Source organism: Manacus candei, unplaced genomic scaffold (assembly GCF_025592945.1).
Source record: "Manacus candei isolate 608988 ecotype Guabito, Panama unplaced genomic scaffold, ASM2559294v1 h1tg000033l, whole genome shotgun sequence".
Lineage (NCBI taxonomy): Eukaryota > Metazoa > Chordata > Aves > Passeriformes > Pipridae > Manacus > Manacus candei.
This window is the reverse complement of record NW_026138081.1, coordinates 10082288-10102819: the sequence shown is the minus strand read 5'-3', so window position 1 is coordinate 10102819 and position 20532 is coordinate 10082288. Positions and strand designations below refer to the sequence as shown.

Sequence of the window (20532 nt, the reverse complement as noted above, 5' to 3'; positions counted from 1 at the left end):
CCAGAATCTCAGGGATAGCTGCAGTTATGTTGGCAAAGCTGTGCAGCCTCTGCCATTACTGTCGTGGTATAACCGGTATCCATATGAAGAGCACTTTGTTTACCAACATAAACTTTGCATCTGTGTAGGTGTGAAGTACAAATGTTGGCTGCCAGTACAGCTATATCCATCCAGCAGTGATCAGTGCTCCTTTCTGAAGATATTTTTCTGCTACTCAGGTCAGAGTAGCTATGAAAGTGTGTATTTTACCAGTCCGCACAGTAAGAGGTTTCTATTGGGTTTAACACATTAGATATTTCTTTTCCTGTGTGTTTTCATGGTCTATCAGCCTCTGGTGACAGTGTCGATTCACTTGAAATTAATAGTTACATTTTAGGCTGGAGATTTATAAACCCACCTTATCTGCTCCAGCCTTTCCTCTGCCTTTACCTGCTGTCAGGATGGAGCTTCATGGATGACAAGATCTCACCATGTAAATGAGACAACAGCTGCACCCCCTCCCCAAGCAGTCTTTATCAAGGCTGATCTAACAGCCAACTTACTGCTTGGGCCAAGCAAAGATAATGGCTTGAAATTTATTGGCATCTTGAAAGGTGATGCATCTAGTTGAGAGCAAAAGTGTTTTTATTGAATTTAAAAAGATAAAAAGCAAGAGTTCCTGCTGAGTTTTCCTGCCTGCTTGTGCCAGAATTTTCTCCTCCAGCTTCAAAACATGTTTTTTTCTTTCTTGAGTGTCAAAGATAAGTAAGGTCCCGCTCTGCCAAACAAGTAGTATTCAGCACTCCCCTGCTTTTCATTGCTCTCTTAGAGGTGGGAAGGCCTTGAGCAAAGAGGCAGCTGTGCAGATGACGTGATGCCTCCGCTTTGGCCAGGCATGGTGCTGCTTGGATCAGGCGAGCGGTGCAGCACTGTTGCCAACTGGCAGCAGTAGCACAGGCTTGAGGTAGCCTGCTGCTACTTTGATGACTGACAGGATCCTGGCGATTGCCCTGTCCAGCTTTTTAGTGTTGCCACTCCTAGAAATGGAGGGGAGACATGGAATTTGAAGAGTGTTATTAAATTGCAGCAGCTTTGGGACGGAGGGGAAGACAGAAGCAATAGGTCAATAACTAGGACTTAGCAGAGGCTTTTAGCAAAAAGTTTTCTTACCCCTCCAGGGTAGGTATAAATTAACTGTCTAGCTCTGTGCTTCTGTGTTGTGCTCTGGGCCCCTTCTTCCCCTGTAAGTACACAGCAGCTTGACAGCAAGGAAGAGATCTTTGGGAAAGATTTCTTGAGGCTGTTGATTGTCATGCAGCCTCTCCTGGCACTCTGCCATAAGTAAATACCTAAGTTGGTGGCTGTGACAGGTGATACAGTACTGATGTGACAGCACTGACAAGTTGGAGGAGAAGCAACAGCAGTGGGCCTGAGGTGGCCTTTGCACTCCACATGTAGCTTGTTTGCTGAATGATTTGAGGGCCTGTTTTTTTTCTTCATGCCTTACAGCCCTGCTTTCTCTGAGCCATCTTTTCCCCTGCTGAAATCAGCATTGAAGAAGTGGCTGTAAAGTGATGAAATGAGCTTTAGGGAGTTCAGTGCATGATGTACATGCTCATTTCTGTTCAGAGAGGATAAAAAAGGCACACTAAAAAGATAAGTAGTTGCTTCTAGTGCAGTCTTTGAAAATAGAGACATAAATTACTCAACCAAATCTTTCCCCACACTTCATGATTACAGGGATGTAGAATAGAAGCAAGCAACTGTTTCTTTTGTGAGCATTGCTTTCCCTTGGTATGAGTCTTCGTTTATATGGAAGCTTAACTACCTAGACAGTTTTGGTTTTTCTAGAGGAAGACCTTTTATCTTGCTGTCATCCCCTGCACTCAAGGAGAGAATGAGTCCCTGAAATGACAGAAGACTACTGGAATCTCCTGTGAAGTGTGAGGACATCAACCAGAGAAAGGATTTTCTGCAAGCATAGGTCAAGCAGATGTTCTGTGTAATTTGGGCTGGGTCATGTGGCCCTAAAGGGAAGGAGTAGGACCTGTTGTGTGTACTGAAATGACATTTATATGTTTACACTGTTGCCAAGAAGAGAACAGCTTGCTATACATACATTGCCTGTTTGGGCTTAAGCTTCCACAGGGATGTTCTGAAGCTCCCACTCCTCAGACTTCACAGTGTTTGTAGTTAGAGAAACATATCCTTCAAAACTCTATTTCAGAACAGCATCTGCAAATAAAGACAGCTGCCAACTTTGTAAAATGCTGAATCACCACATCTAAAGGTGTGGCTATGTATTATTGAATTAGTAGTGCAGAGATGCTAAGAACGAGTTTGACATTGGTTATGGTGAAGAGCGTGGAAGCTTGCTGTGACTGCTGATAGTGATTATGGGCTGGCAAAGTGGATGCAATATGAAATCCCTCCTAAATGAAACTGCCATACTATTAAAAATAAGCTCTCTTGAAGCTATGAGAGTGTGGTGAACGCCTTAAAGATTAGTGGACTTTTACATCAGTGTTTCTGAACTGATTCCTGAACCCTCAGCCATTGACATGACTGTTACACATGGTCTGCAACTAATCTGTGGGCCAGCCCTAATGAAAAGAAACTGTTGAATTATCAACTTTATGCATTTGTCTTGTTAATTTTAAGAGTGTGTGAGGGTTGGCAGCAATCTCTTGACCTAGAAGCTGGAGAATTGTGTTAGTGTAGGATTCCTTGAGCAACTTGACTATTATTCCTAGAAGTTCAGAGTTACAAAGTACAAACAGTTCACTGGCAAAGAGGTGTGGTCACTCTGTGGTATCTTTTCAGGCTGGCTACTTTGGTTGAAATATCTCAGTAGCTCTTTGTAAGATTTAGCAATGGAAAAAAAAAAAAAACCAACCAAAAAAAGGTCCGAAAGGAATTAGCTATGAAGAACAGTGGTTCTGACAGAGTTCTGACCTTCTTTGAAGAGAGGGACCTGCCGATGTTGAAGGAACTTTAATTTTTTCTTCCACTCTGTGGATAGAGTAGGGGGTCTTGCTAATGGATGCAATTGCAAGAGATAGTCTGTATGACTGCATCAGATTGATTAGCTGGGTCCTGGTTACTGCTGCGAGTGGTGATTATGCCAGTACAGCTGCTCTCTCCTTTTATGTACTAATTACTACACGCACGGATGTCATCACCCTTAACACTGCATGGAGTTGTCCCATTAGCGTGGGAGTGGGAAGCAGCAGGGGAGGGGAGCTCTTCAGCATGACAAGCTGTTTAGAATTGAATGGAATGGAGTGGAATGATGAAGCAATTATTCTGATGCAGAATTTTAAAGCCATCTTGTCTTTGAGATTCGGCCCTCAGCCAACACTTGCAGGTTGTCAGAACCAGACTCATGTTCTTGGGGGAGCACTTTCCATGGGGTACTGTTTACTGCAAAGTACCTGGGTGTTCAGCTGTAACCAGCAAGTCTCCTGCCTTGGCATGGCTGGTTACAGAGCGTGTGGGACAACAGCTGTATGAGCTGACCTGGAGAGGAGCTTGTGGGTAGCCCAGGAAGGTGGCTTCTGGAACTGTGGTACCTTGCAAAGTCATTCTCAGGAGAAATTGTTTCTGACTTGCCAAAGAAGGATATGATGGAAGGCCCTTGCAGTTCTTAAGATATTTAGAATGCTTATTTTACAGATTTATGCTCCTAGCTCTGGGGAACCCTCCCTTTCCCCTCCTCTTTCCTCCTCCTCCAAATCCAGTCTTCCCATCTCAGAGTGCACCATAATCTCCATGGTAACAGGTGCTACCATCATATATCTGATTCCCCTCTCCCTTCTTTTTCTCCCTTTGCCCTTCCCTCCCTGATTCCCCAGCAAGCAAGGTGCATGTGTGTGAGTTAATGGGACAGACATGGCAGAGATGGGGAAGAGCTAGATAAACCTCTAAGGACCTCTTCCTTCCATCCAAACACTGAGCTTCTCTGAATACACTAACTGCTGAGTGATAGCCAGGGCAAAGAGTGACCAGCTTCTGTCATATAGAGAAATCTGTAAGGACATTTTCTCCTCTAATGTGGCCTCCTCAGAGGAGCCAATTAAATGTGTTACCAGTGATGGTAAATAATGTATCTCTATTGTTTTGCCCTGACTTACTTTGTTTGCATTCCAATGGTCAGGATGAAGGTTCAGTGTAGTATTGGAGGACACATAGTTAAATGGTGTCTGACTCAGGCATCTCAAATTGTCAAACAGACAAGATGTGCAGTGGGCACTAGAGCTACAGAGAAAAACAGTCCCAGGTTGTTATGCTAGCTGATGAGTCCCATCCTAATGGATTCTAATTATTACTTCAGGCCACCTCAGCAGTGCAGTAGTGGTTGATCTGCATTCCTATCAACTTTTATACTGTTGTTCCAGCACACCTTCATTCCCTTCCCTGCTTCCTGGTTCAGCATCATCCCTGTTAATGGGGAGCCTGGAAGAAAGGTTTTGGGATGATTGGATGCTTTCTCATCAGAAAAATCTAATGAAAACATGTCTTTCAGCTTGGACTTATCCCACTGAAAATCCAGATTCAAAGGTTGTGTTACTTGCAGCGATTACAGATTTAAATACAAACTAAATTTCTGCAGAAATTCTGTTAACAATTTGGTCTTGTAAATGCCAAGGTAGGTCTTTAGTCCTACCCTTCCGAAGCCCTGATAGCCCAGTACACTGAAGCAGCTTGTCCCTGTCTATTCCTGGTAACCAAACTGACTCATTACTGCTTTTTCCATTTCCCATTCTTCGTTTTTATGATTTCCATGTGGTTTTGGGCTAAATGGACTGTTGTCATATGCCCAGTTCTGTTTGCTGGATGGCAGGGTATAGGAAAGCACTGCTGTACAAAAGGCATTAGCTTCTTGGAGTAGGAGCAGTACACTTAAGAAACCAAGCTAGTGCAGACCTTCATGTGCACAGGGTTTTCACTCACCTGCCTTAATGCAGCATTTGGCAAGCACTGACTTGCAGCCATGCTGACTACCTGCAGTCTTAGCAACTCTTCAGCTTCTTACCTTTCTGCAGGCAGAATGGATGGTGTTGGAAGCCAACCTGAACTGAGTCATTTGTTACTTATGTACTTGTGTTATTCTCATAGTGACTATACCACTTGTCCCCATTACTTTGTTTAATTAGTTTGAATAAAAGAACTGTTCAGCCCACTGAGTGACATGCACGTTCTCCTGGGGACAGAACTACTTCTGCTTCACAGCTGTATACCAGTCAGTCTATTAAATATTTAAGGACATGTGCATGTGCATTTCTAGCAGCTGCTTACTCTCACTGTTGAATTAGTGGTTTCTTGCAACATCCTGTATAGTGACACGTCTCCATGGCCATCTGTGCTGCTGCAGGCTGATTTCACATTTGTTTGAGGCTCCTTGCCTCTCCTGCCTTTTATTGTCCTGTCAAGTAATCTCCTGTTATTGTTTCAGAGAGTTTTCAACGTTCTGTACCCAATGCCTGCCGACCAGAGAAGACATGTCAGCATAAACTCTGCTCGCTGGCTGCCTGAGCCAGGCCTGGGATTGGCATATGGCACCAACAAAGGGGACCTGGTGATTTGCCGACCAGAGTAAGTGCTTGCTTTACGTGGAGACATAACATGGAGATATAACTGCTTTGGTCATTCTATTCTCAGGGCAGTGGGGATAACATGGCTTTTCACTGCCTGGGACATGGTGCTTGAGGGGCCCAAAAATCCCAATTCCTAATAGTTCTTTTGGACTGCCACAGTGTTTACCTGAGTCACTTACAATAAGTCTTTGTTTTGCTGATTATAAACTTCAGAGGCTGTTTGAAGTGCATCTCATTAGCTCATTTTATTTTCCATGTCTTTGTAGAATTTCAAGATCCTTTATTTCTTATATGCCTAGTGCAGTGTCTTTCAGTCTCTCTGGATTTATGGTCTTCTGAAAGTTTCCAGTGGCTGCAAATGTGAGCTGTGACTAATATATTTACTTTCCTCAGCTTTAAAGAACCTCTTGAAGTTCACCAACAGATAGAAAGCTGCTGACCTGGAGTTATCAAATACTTGTTACAGTATTCATACATGAGATTCTATGATCTGCAAAGACTTTTGTCATGACTATGAGCAAGTCAGTCAATTATTTTGGTGTCCTCTCTAAAAGTCCAGTGATGTGACACGTAGACTTCAGTCTCTTATTTATAAAGATCTGTGAAGGGTCTAACTGTCCCTTTGTAAGCTTGCAATTAAACACAAGCTAATTTAGATGTGGTGTGACACAGATGACCGAGTGAGCAGTGAAACATACTGCTTTCAGTTTTCTTGGGGAGTCTCTGCATTGTATTTTGTTAAGAGTCTTTTTTCCATTGTATTGTCAAGTGTACTTTTGGAGCTATGTTTCTTTTATGCTGCAGGAACACTTCACCAATTTCTCTGCTTCGGTTATTTCCTGGTACTGAACTACCTTGGTATTTTTTTGGGTTATGCTTCACATGTTGAAGTTCCTTGTAACTTAAAAACTGGCAGCTAGAAACTTGCAGCACTGCTGATGATTGTACGACTTGCATGTGGATTCCCATCTGTTGTGCATGACATCGGGCATGTGGTGCTTGAAGAGAGTCATATGGTCAGTGTAGAACCACTACCTTAAATCAGAATAAATATATACAATTGTTAATAGTGAGTAATTCAGTACAGCCTTCTGGTGAAATCTGTGATTGGAATTCAGATTGGATCGGTTTCTGTAGTACAAGATGCCAGCGCTTTTCAAAGAGCCCTCTTGTTCTCTTGAACATAATCTTTCATCAAGGCCTTATTTATACATGAAGTTCTACAAGATATTGTTACAGAATAAGCTATAATCACTCTCTTCCAGGATAAGTGGCTTTCTTTAAGAACAGTTGCCATACTTTCTAAGAAGAAGAATTATTCAGGAATAATGGCTCTCTTCTTCTTGAACTTGAAAGCTATTCTAAGTTATTATATATTCTAAGTATAGAGAAGTTGTAAGAACTCAGGAAAATGAAGTCTTCCTGAGAGTGGATTCTTTGATTGAATGCTGTGGAATCTAGCTTGGTCTGGCTGTCCTGGCTTTACATACCCCACATTAGGTTTCCATTCCAGTGCTTGTGGTACCCCAAAGCTGAGTGGCATGTCTCTTGGCACTTCACTAAATACCCAACAGGAACACTTCCACAGTATCTTATGGGAGCACTACCAGTCCTTCTGCAGCATCTCTGTGAAACCTTCTTAGCTCAGCATGTTTCTAGGGCACTCTTCTGTCTCCTTACTTCTGTCCCAGCAACTTTATTATAATTATGCCCAATTCCAACAAAAATAGACCTACTGTATGTGAACATGAAACAAGGTGGCTGTATAAGTGAGAGATTTATTGGTGGTTTGACAGAAGTGCTTCAACAGATTTCCTGCTGATGGATTGGAGTGATTGATGCTTCTGGTGGTTATTGTAAATGTCACAAGGACTAGTGGGTTCTTTTTGGAGCAGAACACCTGATGAGTTCTGTTCTTGACTGCACCGTTTTATAGACCAACAAAAGGCAAGAGCAACTTGTAAACCTCAGCATGAAGGTGTAGCTACTCACCGAGCTGTTTAATTTGCATTGAGGCACTAACATCACAACACACGAGTGAGACTCTATCAGAGCAGAAGTGGCTTGCAGCTGTGGTGTCTGTCTCAAACCTACTTGAGAGATCCTCGGAGAAAGGAAAATGCCTGACATGTGGATGCCATCTCAGTAGGCTTAATAAACTTGGTGTGAGATCAGCGTGTCTGTTGACTTTAACTTAAGGAGTGAGGGGAAAAAGATGAAAAATATTTATGTAGTTACCGTACAAAGTAATATAGAGGAAGAGAAATATTAAATAAAGGATTCAGCAATTGATAGAGTACTGTATGGAGGATAGCCCAGAAAACAGCAGGGATCAAGAAAACAGTGTACTGCTGAAACCCCCCCCAACTGTTCTAATTTGGCAAAGAAAACTGTGGTCAGTAGCAAACAACAGAGATGATTATAATTCCCTGGGTCTTTATTCCTATATACAATGGAGGCGTTTGAAACCAAGTACTACAGGAATCACATAAACAGATTGAAATAGCAGCTGTTCCTCAAATACAGGATTTAAATGAGTAGACTAGAAGTACAAGCTGACCAAAAAAAAAGCATAACTTGAGGCTCCATGGTCTCATGATGAGAGCCTATGCAAGCAGTCCTTCCAGAGTTCTAAAGAAACATTAGTTAAAACTAAATGTTTTGGCCTGTGTTGCTAAGCTGGGGTAGCACTGATGGCATGTTTTCTTGCAGATGGAAGTGGGAAAGGTCAGGTTATCTTGGCAGTCCATAATATGAACTCAGTACATAGATGAAGTCCTGGCTAAAGGAAAGAATACAACATGGTTGACATCTGTACTCTGCCACAAAAGAGGTCGTTGACAGACTTCCTTGAAGAACCTGTTCTGGAACTGGTTAATTAATACTATTTACTCTAGTGGCCTGTAAGGGTGCACTAAATAAATTTGCTGATGTGACAGTAGCTTTCTCACTGCAGAGAAAAATCAAAAGTATTGCACAAGAATTGAATTGCCATGAAAGCAACTGGAGTTATAGAAATGAGAACTTAATGGTACAAAGTACACTTAGTGACTAATGAAACTGAGCTCAGCAGTTAAAATGATGGAGGAGGAGAAAGACCCAAGGTTTTAGTTGATTGTAGGTGATTAAGCCATCAATACATGAGGCTGTAAAAAGAAAAAATTTAGTTCTAAGATGAGGCACAAGACACTTAACAGCAGAGATAGCAAAATATCAGTAGTGCTGTAGAAGAAACTAGATACATAAACTGGAACAGTTTAAAATTCACCTGTGAACCGGCACAGGAATTTAGAGCAGCAGATAGTGGGGTCAGGGGAGCATTTTTGTCTAAGAAAACCTGTAGCTTGGAGTCTTTAGCAGGGCTAAAAAGGAGAGATAAGGAGGGGGTTATATAGCCTTCCAAATATATCCAAGAAAAGAGAACTATTTAAATGTATATCACAGAACAGATGAGCTTACCATTGGAAATCATCTAGTCCAATCTCCCTGCTCAAGCAGGGTCCCCTAGAGCATATAACTCAGGATTGTGACCAGATGGCTTTTTAAAATCTCTAGGTAAGAAGACTCTACAATCTCTCTGAGCAACCTGTTCCAGTGCTCAGTCACCTGCACATAAAGAAGTTCTTCCTCATGTTTAAGTGGAACTTCTTGTGTTCCAGTGTCTACCCATTGCTTCTAGTCCTGTTGCTCAGCATCAGCAAGGAGAGGCTGGCTCCATCTTCTTGACACCCTTTCTTCAGTCCCCTAATCATCTCTGTAGTCCTCCACTGGACTCACTCCAGGAACTCCATGTGTCTCTCATACTGAGGAACCCAGAACTGGACACAGTATTCCATGTGAGGCCTCACCAAGGCTGAGTAGGGGGGCAGATCACCTCCCTTGACCTACTGTCAATGCTCTTCCTAACGCACCCCAGCATACCATTGGCCTTCTTGGCACAGGGTCACACTGCTGGTTCATGGACAGCTTGTTGTCCACCAGGACCCCCATGTCCTCCTCCACAGAGCTGCTTTCCAGCAGGTTGGCCCCCAGCTTCCCCAAGTGTAGGACCCTGCATTTGCCTTTGTTGAATTTTGGAAGGTTCTTCTCTGCCCATCTCTCCAACCTGTTGAGGTGCTTCTGAATGGCAGACAGCACTCTGAGGTATTGACCACTTCTCACAGCTTTGTGTTATCAGTGAACTTGCTGTGGAGGCTCTCTGCTCCTTCATCCAAGTCACTGGCAAATAATTTAAACAATATTGGGCCCCCTGTCAACCCCTAGGGGGCTCCACTAGTTACAGGCTTCCAACGAGACCCTGTGCCACTGATCACAACCCTCTGAGACTTGCCATTCAGCCACTTCTCAATCCACCTCACCGTCCACTCATCCAGCTTGCGCTTCCTGAGTTTCCCTATGAGGGTGTCATGGGAGACAGTGTCACAAGTCATGCTAAAGTCCAGGTGGACAACATCCACTGCTCTCCCCTTGTCTATGCAACCAGCTGTCCCATTGTAGAAGGCAATCAGGTTGGTTAAGCATGATTTCCCTTTGGTGAATCCATACCGACTATTCCTGGTCACCTGTATATATGAACATATTTCAACCATCATGCAGGTGAACATATTACCTGGCTATTTTGATAGTGGGATAGTGGGGCTAGCAGTTTGGAAAAATATATATATATACACACTTCTTGTTAGAGAACAAGGAGGCACAAATTGACTACGACTAGGTTGTAACTGTGAAGTAAAGTGGCAACCAGGTGATTTCTGCAATAGCCTGTATGATGGCTGGGTGGATGCAGAAGACTCAGCTGTTTGGAGATGCAACTCAGCTTGCAGAGACAAGTGTAGGACTTGAATACTTGTGACTGATGGTGGGACCGAACTGCTGAGCCATGAGGCAGTTTTTGGTGTTTTAAACCGAAGGTCCACATCTAAACTTGTGTTGACAAGTTGGCTCTCAGAGCTGTTGTGCTATAGGGTAGTGAGGTGGTGACAGCAGTGTTTATCCACACTTGGAAATGCACCTAATGGGCCTGTAAAAGACTGGAATTCATGAGCAGTACAGTAGCTGTGAGGATGGAATAAATGGTTTTATTAGCCAAAGATACAACCCCTACCAGGGTTGCATTCTGGTGAGTAAAGGAAAGAAAGGACATTGTGTACCCACTTCCTTAGATTTTAGGGTGACAGTCAGCTCACTAAATTGTGCTCTTGAAAAGCATCAGTTTTTTTAATCTGCTTTTTATGTGATCAAGTTGGAAGGGACTTTTAATGTAACATCAGGAATGTTCCTCCTTTCCCAAACACTCAAAGGCTAACCAACTTACATTGCGTACTGCTAATATGTTATTTCTCACATGTAATATTAGATGCAGACTTGCATTGAAAATAAAAACCCAAAGATCCCAGTCATCACTGAATAAATACTATTCTGACTGTGGATAACAAATAGCAAAGGTGGCACAGCAGGTGTTCAGCAGTGTCTGCCCATCTTTCATTTGTTCATTTCTTTTTGTTAGTTTAGCTGCTGGTTTCACTTACTTGCAAATAAACAAGCTATCCATCTGAGAGCAGGTCTCTGTAACCTGTAAAAACTATGTGTACTTTTCCTGCTGAATCTGTGTCTTTGAGGAAAGAACCCAGGAGACTGGGTTCCTGCGACTTTTAAAAAAAACTTCATCTGCAAATGACCAACAGGACAAACAATTTACTTTTCACAAGTCTGCTCTTGGAGCTGGAGCAACAGGACCCAGGTCTGTGGTTCTCAGGCAAGTCCTGCTGATAGGAGAGTTTTGGTTCAGATGTGGCTTGGAAACAGGTTGAAATCTTTATGAAGTTCTGACAGCCTTTTCCTTTTTCGAGGGTCCTGTAGCTCACTCTTGTGATGATTACGAACTGGTAGACTTGCATACATATTAGATCACGAGTCTGCTGTCTGCTTGCACACAGTTTCACATTACCATGTGGTAGTCTGTGCTTTTTGGATGTGAGTGGGTGTTCAGTCCAGATGCGTGGTATTGAAAGGCTCTGAGGCTGCCATATTTTAAAGGGTGGGCACCACTGAGCTAAATCAAGATGCTGAATTGATAACACTGGTGTTCCCTGGAAGAACCATGTCACATGAAAACAGGAATCCCTTTAGGCACACCACTTGAGGTAGTGGGTACAAATAGAAGACCTGGAGGCCACTCAGCTGTGGCCTGGAGGTCTGTCACAGGAGGTGGTACAGAGCAGTGTGAATTCCCCCCAGTCCTCTGTTGTCCTGCTGCACACTGACTTTTTTGCATGGTTGCTAGTGCATTTTTAGCCTCCCCAGGGCTACTTTTCCCTTACCTGATGTCTTTGTAACTGCAACCAGTCATAATCCTCACTAAAGTCTTGTACATCTTTCTTGACTCTACATAGTTCAAGGTTTGATTCAGTTCCTGAATCTTTGGGTTTTGCAGCGTGGAATCAAATCCAGTGTCTGTCTTGTCCACTAGAAACACCTCTACTGAATTAAAAAGGATTTTGATTCTTAGTACTCATTACCTTTCCTACCCTGTGACATTTGAACAAGAGTTTTCCCATTCAGAAAAACCTCTGATGGGACATCTCAAGCATTAATTGCCTTGTAGAACAGGTGAGATCAAAGTGGTGAGGAACAGACTGCATGCTGCTTATTGCCTTTAGCTGACTTCACTTGTGGAGAACTGCCATGGAAGAAAGACAGGGGGTCCAAGTATCGGTTGTTTGTCATTTCATCTTGAGTGTCCCCTCCCCCATTCTCAGGAGTATATTCTGGGAGGGCTCAGTGCTCACATGCTTTTGAAAATACGAATCCAAAAACCTCAGTGTTCTGAGAAAACTGTTTCAAAACCAAGCTCTCAAAGCAGCTTGTCTAGGGCTAGCTTTGTAATGCAGTCATCCACAAGAGAGGAAGGATTTCTTCAGCAGTCAGAGCCTCTGGTAGTGGAACTCAAATACCCCTGAAGATGCATCTGATTCAGAGGCAGCATCCCTTAGATTTCTCTCATTGGGAAGTAGGTGTGGAGAGTCTCAGACTGATTCAGTGTGCATATTCGATGTGCATATTTTAATTCTTTGTGATGAGATCTGCCTCTAACGTGAAATTATTCCAGGAAAATTCTCTTTATGATAAATTCCTGTGCTTTGCAAGGGATCACTGCATTTATCTGTCCATGCCAATCTATTATTTTTTTCTCTGAGAATTACATATCCTCCCGTCTACTGATGGGGACAATGTGTGTGCATCTAGTTATCAACATTGGTAAGGAGATGGTAATCTATCCAGCTGCTTGGTGCATCATGTCTCTCTGCTGGCTGGCTCCATTCCTCAGGCTCTTCAGCCTCTAGCCATGATGCCCTCAGCAGCATAAGCCCTGCTATAAGAATAGCTTCTGGAGGATGGAGTAAACAAAGAGACAGAAGGAGGAGCTGTCTTCCTTCATGCGTAACGGGGGGATGTTAGCAACCCTGCACAGGGAATGTTCTCACGACTGTTAACTGAGGTGGCTAGAGATACTAGTTATGTCCAAGTACTCCCTGCATATGGCAGCATCTGCACAGTGGCCTTCGACCATGGCGGAGGAAATGAGTGCATGTCCTGGAATTTTGCCACCTGTTAACCATAAGATACATTGAATTTCCTAAATGAGGGTAAAAGATGATTTTGATTGATAAAAGGACTGAAAAGGAGGAAAGATGGTCAATTTTGCACTATAGATGCATTCTGAAAGCTTATATTTGGATTTTGTTATTAAGTGAATTATTCCAAATTGTGCAGAGAAGCCTAGGTAACCGTTGCAGGTGCAAGAGAAGTAGAGTGGTAATATGAAAGCTTGAAACAGTGTTTTCATTCTGATACTGTTTTTATTCCATTTCTATTTCTGTTTCTGTATGTGAATTTGATATCCAGGATGACTGATGGAAGTTGCCCTCATAAAATTCCACTTAATATGTCTACGAATCCTAGAGGTAAATTTTGAGAGCTGCTTTAAGTCTTCACTTATTAGCAAGTTCATTTCCCTCACCCAATTCTTCAAGATATGCTGTAGCACTGACTGCTTAGAGACATTTATTTTCCACCATGAGAAAGGGAACTTGGTACCGAGCTCTGTGTTAAAGAAACATAACCTGCAACTTACCAGTTTGTGTACTATGTCACTGGGCTTCTGCAGGTCCTTAGTAGTTCCCAGATTGGGTAGCAATCTAAGAGTTCAGCCATGTGCTGTAAAAACAAGTGCTTCGTTTATATCTACTCAGATCACACCTGCTGCCTTTTCTTCCTTTACTTTTTTTTAATTCTGTCTTCAAAAGCAGTTAAATTTCATGCAAGCAATTATTTGACTTACCTGCCAACTGCATGTGGATCACTCTTTCACTGTTTTAATCTATCTTCTATTTGTTATATTACTCTCTTCAAGGATAAAAGTTACACTTAGAAGACAGTAATTGTCAATTTAAGTATGGCTTTCTTTCTGATGAATGCTGCTAAGTTGACTTTTTTGGCCTTTTGTCATTTCCTAATTTTTTTGTAATGTATTAAAAAGCAGGTGAGAATGACTCAAAAAAGTTAACTTTTAAAACATTTTCTTAATGAGTGCAACTAGCTGCTATGTCTGGCTTCATTTCTTATTCCCTAATTGCATAAGTACCCTTGGATATTTTATAAGTGGAGACTTGAGAGAAGAAAATTCGGTATCTCTACCACTTTGAATCATCATTAATTTTTGTCCTTAGCCTCACTAATGAATAGACCTTTTTTCATTCTAATACCATTTTCCTCATGTTTAGTTTAAGAATATCTTTTCCCTCTTTTGCAACACAAGTCCATCCTGTGTTTTTTATAACTTTTCTTTTCTCCTCAGGTCTATACTGGACCTTTCTTGTTCCCTTATTTACTTCCTTGGCTTTCCAATAAGATTTTCTTTAATTTTCCAGTCTTTGATCTGTATTATTTAGGGAGTTTTATTTGTTGTCCCTTATGTCTGTTTTTTTCCAGCAGGACTCCAGTGAATCCAGCTAGCAAATAAAACAACCATTTTTTTCTTTGTTTTCTTTCCCTTTTTTAAGTCCTCAAACTCCCTGGTTCTGTAAATGGTCTTAATGTCTACAAACTGTGAGTAATTGAAGTAATAATTGTGGATTTGGATTTCTTGATTATTTTTTTTTCTTTTTTTTTCCTTTTCTTTGGAGCAGGTTTCCCATGTGTGCTACACAGAATACTTTTTAGTTGGCTGATTTCAAGGCTGCTGAAGATTAAAAATATAAAACTTGGCTTTCCCTGTGGATCTCAGTGAGATTAGACCAAACTAAAATCTTGGTTCTGGAGCTTGGCAACTTTATGTGCGCACATACCAATGCTCTATTAAAAATAAGAGTTTGCTATGCTTACTAATTTTAAACATTTGTTTTTAAGTTGATTTCTCCCATTGTAAATGCATTTTCCTGGGTTTGTTTGTTGGTATAACAGCTACAAAACAAGCCTAGATTGAAATTGCCTTTGAATTAATGTCAATGTTAGTTTCTGCTAAAACACTAATGAAAATTCAGAGATGACTAAGAGTGACTTTGGCTCTCAATACTTGTGCGGTTTAAAATGTTTAAGGCCTTAGAAGACTTAAGCAATTTGCGCTCACCCAAAGACTCCTAACATCCAAAATTGTCTAAGCCCTTGGAAGAGCTGACAGATCATGAACAGCTTAAGATATTCTGAGGGTTCAAAGCTGATTTAGAGTACAGCCTGCCTGGAATCACTTTAAGCAATTAACAGGCCTTTAGGTTTTTAGAGGACTTAAACAAGTTATCCATCTTTAGAGCTTGGTTTATGATAATAGCAAGTTGAATGTTCTTGTTTAAAGAACTTTAAGCTCTGTGTTCTGGAATCTGTTATTTACCTTCAAGATAGTACCTGCTGCTTGTTGTGGTTGGAGCCAAATAGTGAGGGATAGTATGGAACATGGGCAAGACTGAGTGAAAAGAAAATCAGTAGAAATTCAGGAAATTCTTATTTGGTCTACTTCTGCTTTGTTTATTCCACGCTAATTGGCCTGGGTGACGTGGGTTTTTTTCTCATAAACATGCCTCTTTTTTTTTTTTTTTAATAGTGCTACACCTATTATGTAGTGTACTGTATTATGATGTACAAATATCTTACTGGAAATCTTAGTGGTATTGTAGGAGTAAAGTTAACTCTGGGTCTTCATTGCGCCAGTGTTTTGTCCATCTGTTTTCAGTAGTGCATTAATTCAAATATTTTGCATTTAATGATAGCTGCAATATGCCCCCTCCAACTTGGGATATAACTCTTTTAAATGTCAAAGTAGCTGGTGTCTATTTACAACATCAGTAGCCCTGGAGTCACATTCAAGTCTAAGGAGGTTCTCTCAGATGCAAGTTACAACTTCCTATGTCACACTCTATATAAACACAGTGTGTTTGCATGACAGTAGAGTAAGAATGTTCTGGGAAAACTTGCTTTAAAAAACTGTTGTGGTATTTCAGTAGAAGAAAGAAGGCTGTCTGTGAGGGACTTTGCTTGTCCTTATTCTCAACACAGGTTTTGCTGTGAAGCTTTGCATTCTTTTAAGGGCAGTGCTCTCAACCTCAATATTTATACTTGGGTCCCAAGATAATCGAACATCACACTATCATACTAAACTCTTCTCTTTCTGCCCTGTCATTGTCTTGGTGCTTAATTTCCATTTGACACTCCTGTTGAATGTATTGGAAGACTGATTCTTAATTTGAGACCTTTTCCTATGGAATATAAGACAAATTCCTCTTAGTGCTTTCTGTTGGTGTGTCATCTATTTCAACTCATTTTATGAGTCAGCTCATGTTCTACATGCAATCTGTAGGTAGATTACAAGTGCTGACTCCTAGAAGTCACTTGATTTTTACCGTAGTGACCCTGTGGATCAGAAGAAACTATTCTATTTGGGTTCTTCCTACTGTGTTAATCTCTATTCTCTTTCTCTTCTCTCTCTGAGGTATCTAACATCTTGGCTGACTGACAACTCTCTCCTTATCTGAGATATCACACTTTTGCCCAGGCAAGATGGCTGTTAGGTGTGTGCATTCTATCTAAATCCTATCCACTGGTCACAAGATCATGGATTGGATCCAACTTTAGTTGCCCACTCTCGGGCAGGACAAACTCATGCATATTCATGATGTTGAGACGGGAAGAGCTACTGAATTAGCTTCTGGTGCCACCAGCTTTGTAAGACTGACCTCATATAAATGGTGTGAGTTTGAATACAGCATCTTCAAAAATCCCAGTATTTAGCCTAGCAGGCAGGACTGCACAATCAAATGAACAGGACCGGTCATCTCGCAAAGTTGAGTTGCCATCCTCCCTGAAGCAGGCATACAGCTACCAGCTGCACCAAGCTGCTTGCTCTCCTGCTTCTGCAGCACCTTTGACAATTCAAGTAGGTGTCAGGATATGTTTCCGCATGGTTGTTGGTTTTCATGCAGGCAAGGCTTGCAGGATTCTGGATAATAGTGGGCTATATCAGTATAGGGAGTAAAAATGCATCTGCTGCTAGATGCACCACTCATCTGAACATGATAAATAGGATGATTTCATACGTCACTTAAATGTCTGTGGTTGTTAATCGTAAATTGTAGATCTCATGTTCTCTGAATTCCTATACTCCATCTCGTGTTCTTCCACTGACTAGTTGTATGTGGGCTGTACTCCAAGGGTATGCTCTGAAATAGGCTGGTGCCAGTGAAGCTGCCACCTCTTCTTGGTCAAAGGGAATTACTGCCTAGCAGAGCTACTCCAGAAACCCTGTTTGCTGGTTCCATACAGTTTGCACTGCAGCCAATTTTCACTTGGATTTGTCTCTGCACGTGGTTCATCGCCTGCACAGAAAGCTAAATATTTATGAAGTAGGGCGTTAGAAATTATTGTTTTCCTATCCAGGCAGCTGCTGGGAGGGCCAAACTTCGCCTTGTACTGACAATACCGTTGCCTAGCTAATCATGGGAGCCAGGGATGGGCTTGCTGTGCTGATCATCACAAGCTGGCAGAAAAGATAATGAGCTGCTGACAAGGATGCATCTGGAATCTGGCCAGCATTGCATTGCATTGCATGAGATACTGTGTGCTGCTTTTCCTTTCCAAAGCAGGACAATAGATTCCTGTTCCTTAGCATAGTGTCACCTTGCTCTCTGTAGCTCACTCTATTCCCTTGATACAGTTTGAATGGTTTAAAAATGACAAGTTTACACAAAGGAAAGAAAGCACATTTGGGAAATTCAAATACTTTATAAACTAATCTGGTTTTGTATGCTTGCATTTAGTAATTTTGAATGGACAGTATATTTGAGAAGTCAGCTTTAAGAAGTAATTTCCTTTGTGGAGAAAATGAACTTGGCAGCATGAAAATCAGATGCGCTGCATGTCATCACTGTGCAGCTCGTCTTCTCTGTGTTGAGCTTACCACAGTCTTCATTCCAGTGATGAAGTTGTGATGATATTTTTAGATGGAATTGCAGGCAGCAATGTCTTAATCAAAATTTAGTTCAGTACAATAGCAAACAAGTGGGCTGCTGTTGGGCCTTTCCGTGTGGCAGGATTTGAAGAGGAGAGCAGTGCATTTGCTCATTGCTGCTGCCTTCTTTAATACTGAAGATGTTTCAAGTGAAAAGGTAGTAAGTGCTATTTATGCCTTCCTGGACATGCATCTGCTACTTGCAAATCATGGATTGTTTTGTCTTGCCACCATGCTCCTGAGCTGTATTGTTATGGTGGAGTTGGGGAACTTTTGTCCTAATCCCTTGTCTCTTCAACTCCCAGTTTTGGATATGCCAGTTGGGGGATTACCCAGATGTCCAAGTCAGTTTGTGCTGACCTGTGCTTTGTCGATTTACTTTTCAAATACTGGTTAAGCCAATGCAGTAAATTGTATTTGAGCTTTCTTGTCATTTATGAGTAATTTTGTCATTAGTTCCTAGCGCTTGGTCCTAGTTTCTTCACGGGGGCATAACTGAGCTGTGTAGATAATACCTTCATGCAGAGGGAGAGGCTGTGCTGCCTAAGTTGTTGGCTCTTGGTACTTAACAGGCTCCACTCTGAATCCTTATTTGACTTTCAGCAAAGCCTGCAAGTCTGTGCCCTTCATCCTCTCCAAGCTTGTTAATAATGTGAGCTGGACACAGGCGTGAAGGAAAAGTCCGTCTCAGAACAGATCCCTGCTGGGAAATCCAGGCTGTGAGCAACTGCATATAACAAAGCTAATGGAAATTTCCAGGGAGGGCTTAGAGAGGTTAGTGACAGCCATAAAAGGGAAGAAAGTAAGAACTTGACTAAGTGGACTTCACTGTCCATGACTGACACAGTGTGGAGAATTGCAATTTTTCACCCTAAAGCCCAGGGCCACAAATGTCCTCCTTACTGCATCCACATCCAACTGGCAACATGCTCCATGCTACACAGAGCTTCTACCTTATGCCTTGAAAAATGTAAAGTGCTTCCAGCATTTCCATGTCTAGAATTTGATGAAGCAAAAGTTAAATGCTTACATTACCTGAAAAATATTCATCTCTCCAGTGTAAGCTTCTATGCAATGAATAGTTAGGCCTTGATTTGCAAATCTCCTGGGAAACGTACTGTGAAAGGCTTGCTCATTTACGAAATTCAGGCAGTATTTTGCAATGGGAGCTAAAAAACCTTTAGGCTTTTTGAAAAGGGAGATTGCACTATTTGAAATAGATGTGGCTAAACCAGAGGAAGTCTTTAAGCTTGACTGAAAATCTGATTTAAACCAAGGTAATTGTGCTTGTCACATGCATCTCGTTGTGTACTTAAGTTGGTTTAAGGTGCAATTATGTGATCAAGGTTCTAGTGCAAGTATGGTGTTAAAACTGGCATTTAGCCCATACAGTAGCAGTATTTATTTGATGGAATCTTTGTTATGATCTTAATATAAAAGATAGTGCCCAACCAGTGCCCTCTGGTAAGTTCAGATATTTCCTTTCCTCACTGTACCTTTGTGCAGTCTGAAACATCTCTTCTGTAGGCTCAATCAATCATCCAAAGGCTGAAAAACATAGTAAGGGGCAAGCGGGATTCTGATCTTTGGGCTGTGAAGAGACCAGTGAGTCCCGAGTCAGAGATATGCGGTTGTATGACAAAGAGAACAAATATGATGCTGAGGATCTTACTGCTTGAAGTCTTTTGCAAGAGAAAGAGTTGAGAAGGGGAAGTTGCTTAACTGGCCAAAGGAAGAGGCTGCTGAAAGGTAGCAGTGAAGATGCTCACTGCTGCAGTAAGGAGTGCCTGTTTATTCTGAGCCACTTCTTTTGCCCTGCAGGGAGACACACTCAGACCAAACTAAAAAGCCAGATTAAAGTGGTGGTGCTGAGGATGTTGAACTCCCATCATGTCCAAGTGTAGTGACCTTGGCTTAAGCCTGTTCATCAGTGTTCCCAGTCAGCAGAAGGAGTAGTTACAAATCAGTTACCAGCTGCTACAGATCCTTCTTCTGGGAGGAGGAAAGCAAATTCCTCAATTCTCTGGCAGTAAAGCTGTGAAACTCAGTTGATAAATGGCAGCATTTTAAACTAATGTGAAAAACCATGTATTAAACAGAATGGCTATTGATTTCACCATCTAGGGGAATGTGCAAATTGACAGCATGTAGCTAGAATGGACTTTGCTGTCCAACATCCTGACTGTAGAGTAGTGAGCCTCTGCGGAATAGGTAGGGGCATGGTCATGAGTTTTTCATCTGGTGTACTGCATGTCAGCTTGGTACTGTGATGCTTTTGTAGAAGTGAAATCGATCTGACTCAAAGTGTGTGCGCAGGAGCTGAGCTTTCTGTGTAGTACAGGAACGTGATGTTTGGGGCAAGAGAGGATACACAGTGTTGCCAGCTCACGTTTTGGCCTAGGGAAAGCTTTGTGGTCTTCTGGTTTCTTGTCTCGGGAGCTGGCAAGCTGGTGAAGACAA

General features: G+C 41.9%; 1 protein-coding gene across 2 annotated transcripts in view; it reads left to right on the top strand.

Annotated features, from left to right (window-relative positions):
* The window catches only part of AMBRA1 (autophagy and beclin 1 regulator 1), a 129338-nt gene that overhangs the window by 94497 nt on the left and 14309 nt on the right, over positions 1-20532 (top strand). For both annotated transcript variants that reach the window (XM_051791618.1, XM_051791619.1), the window contains one exon: positions 5435-5574. In XM_051791618.1, coding sequence (XP_051647578.1) covers positions 5435-5574 — 140 coding nt within the window. The remainder of the gene's footprint in view (positions 1-5434; positions 5575-20532) is intronic.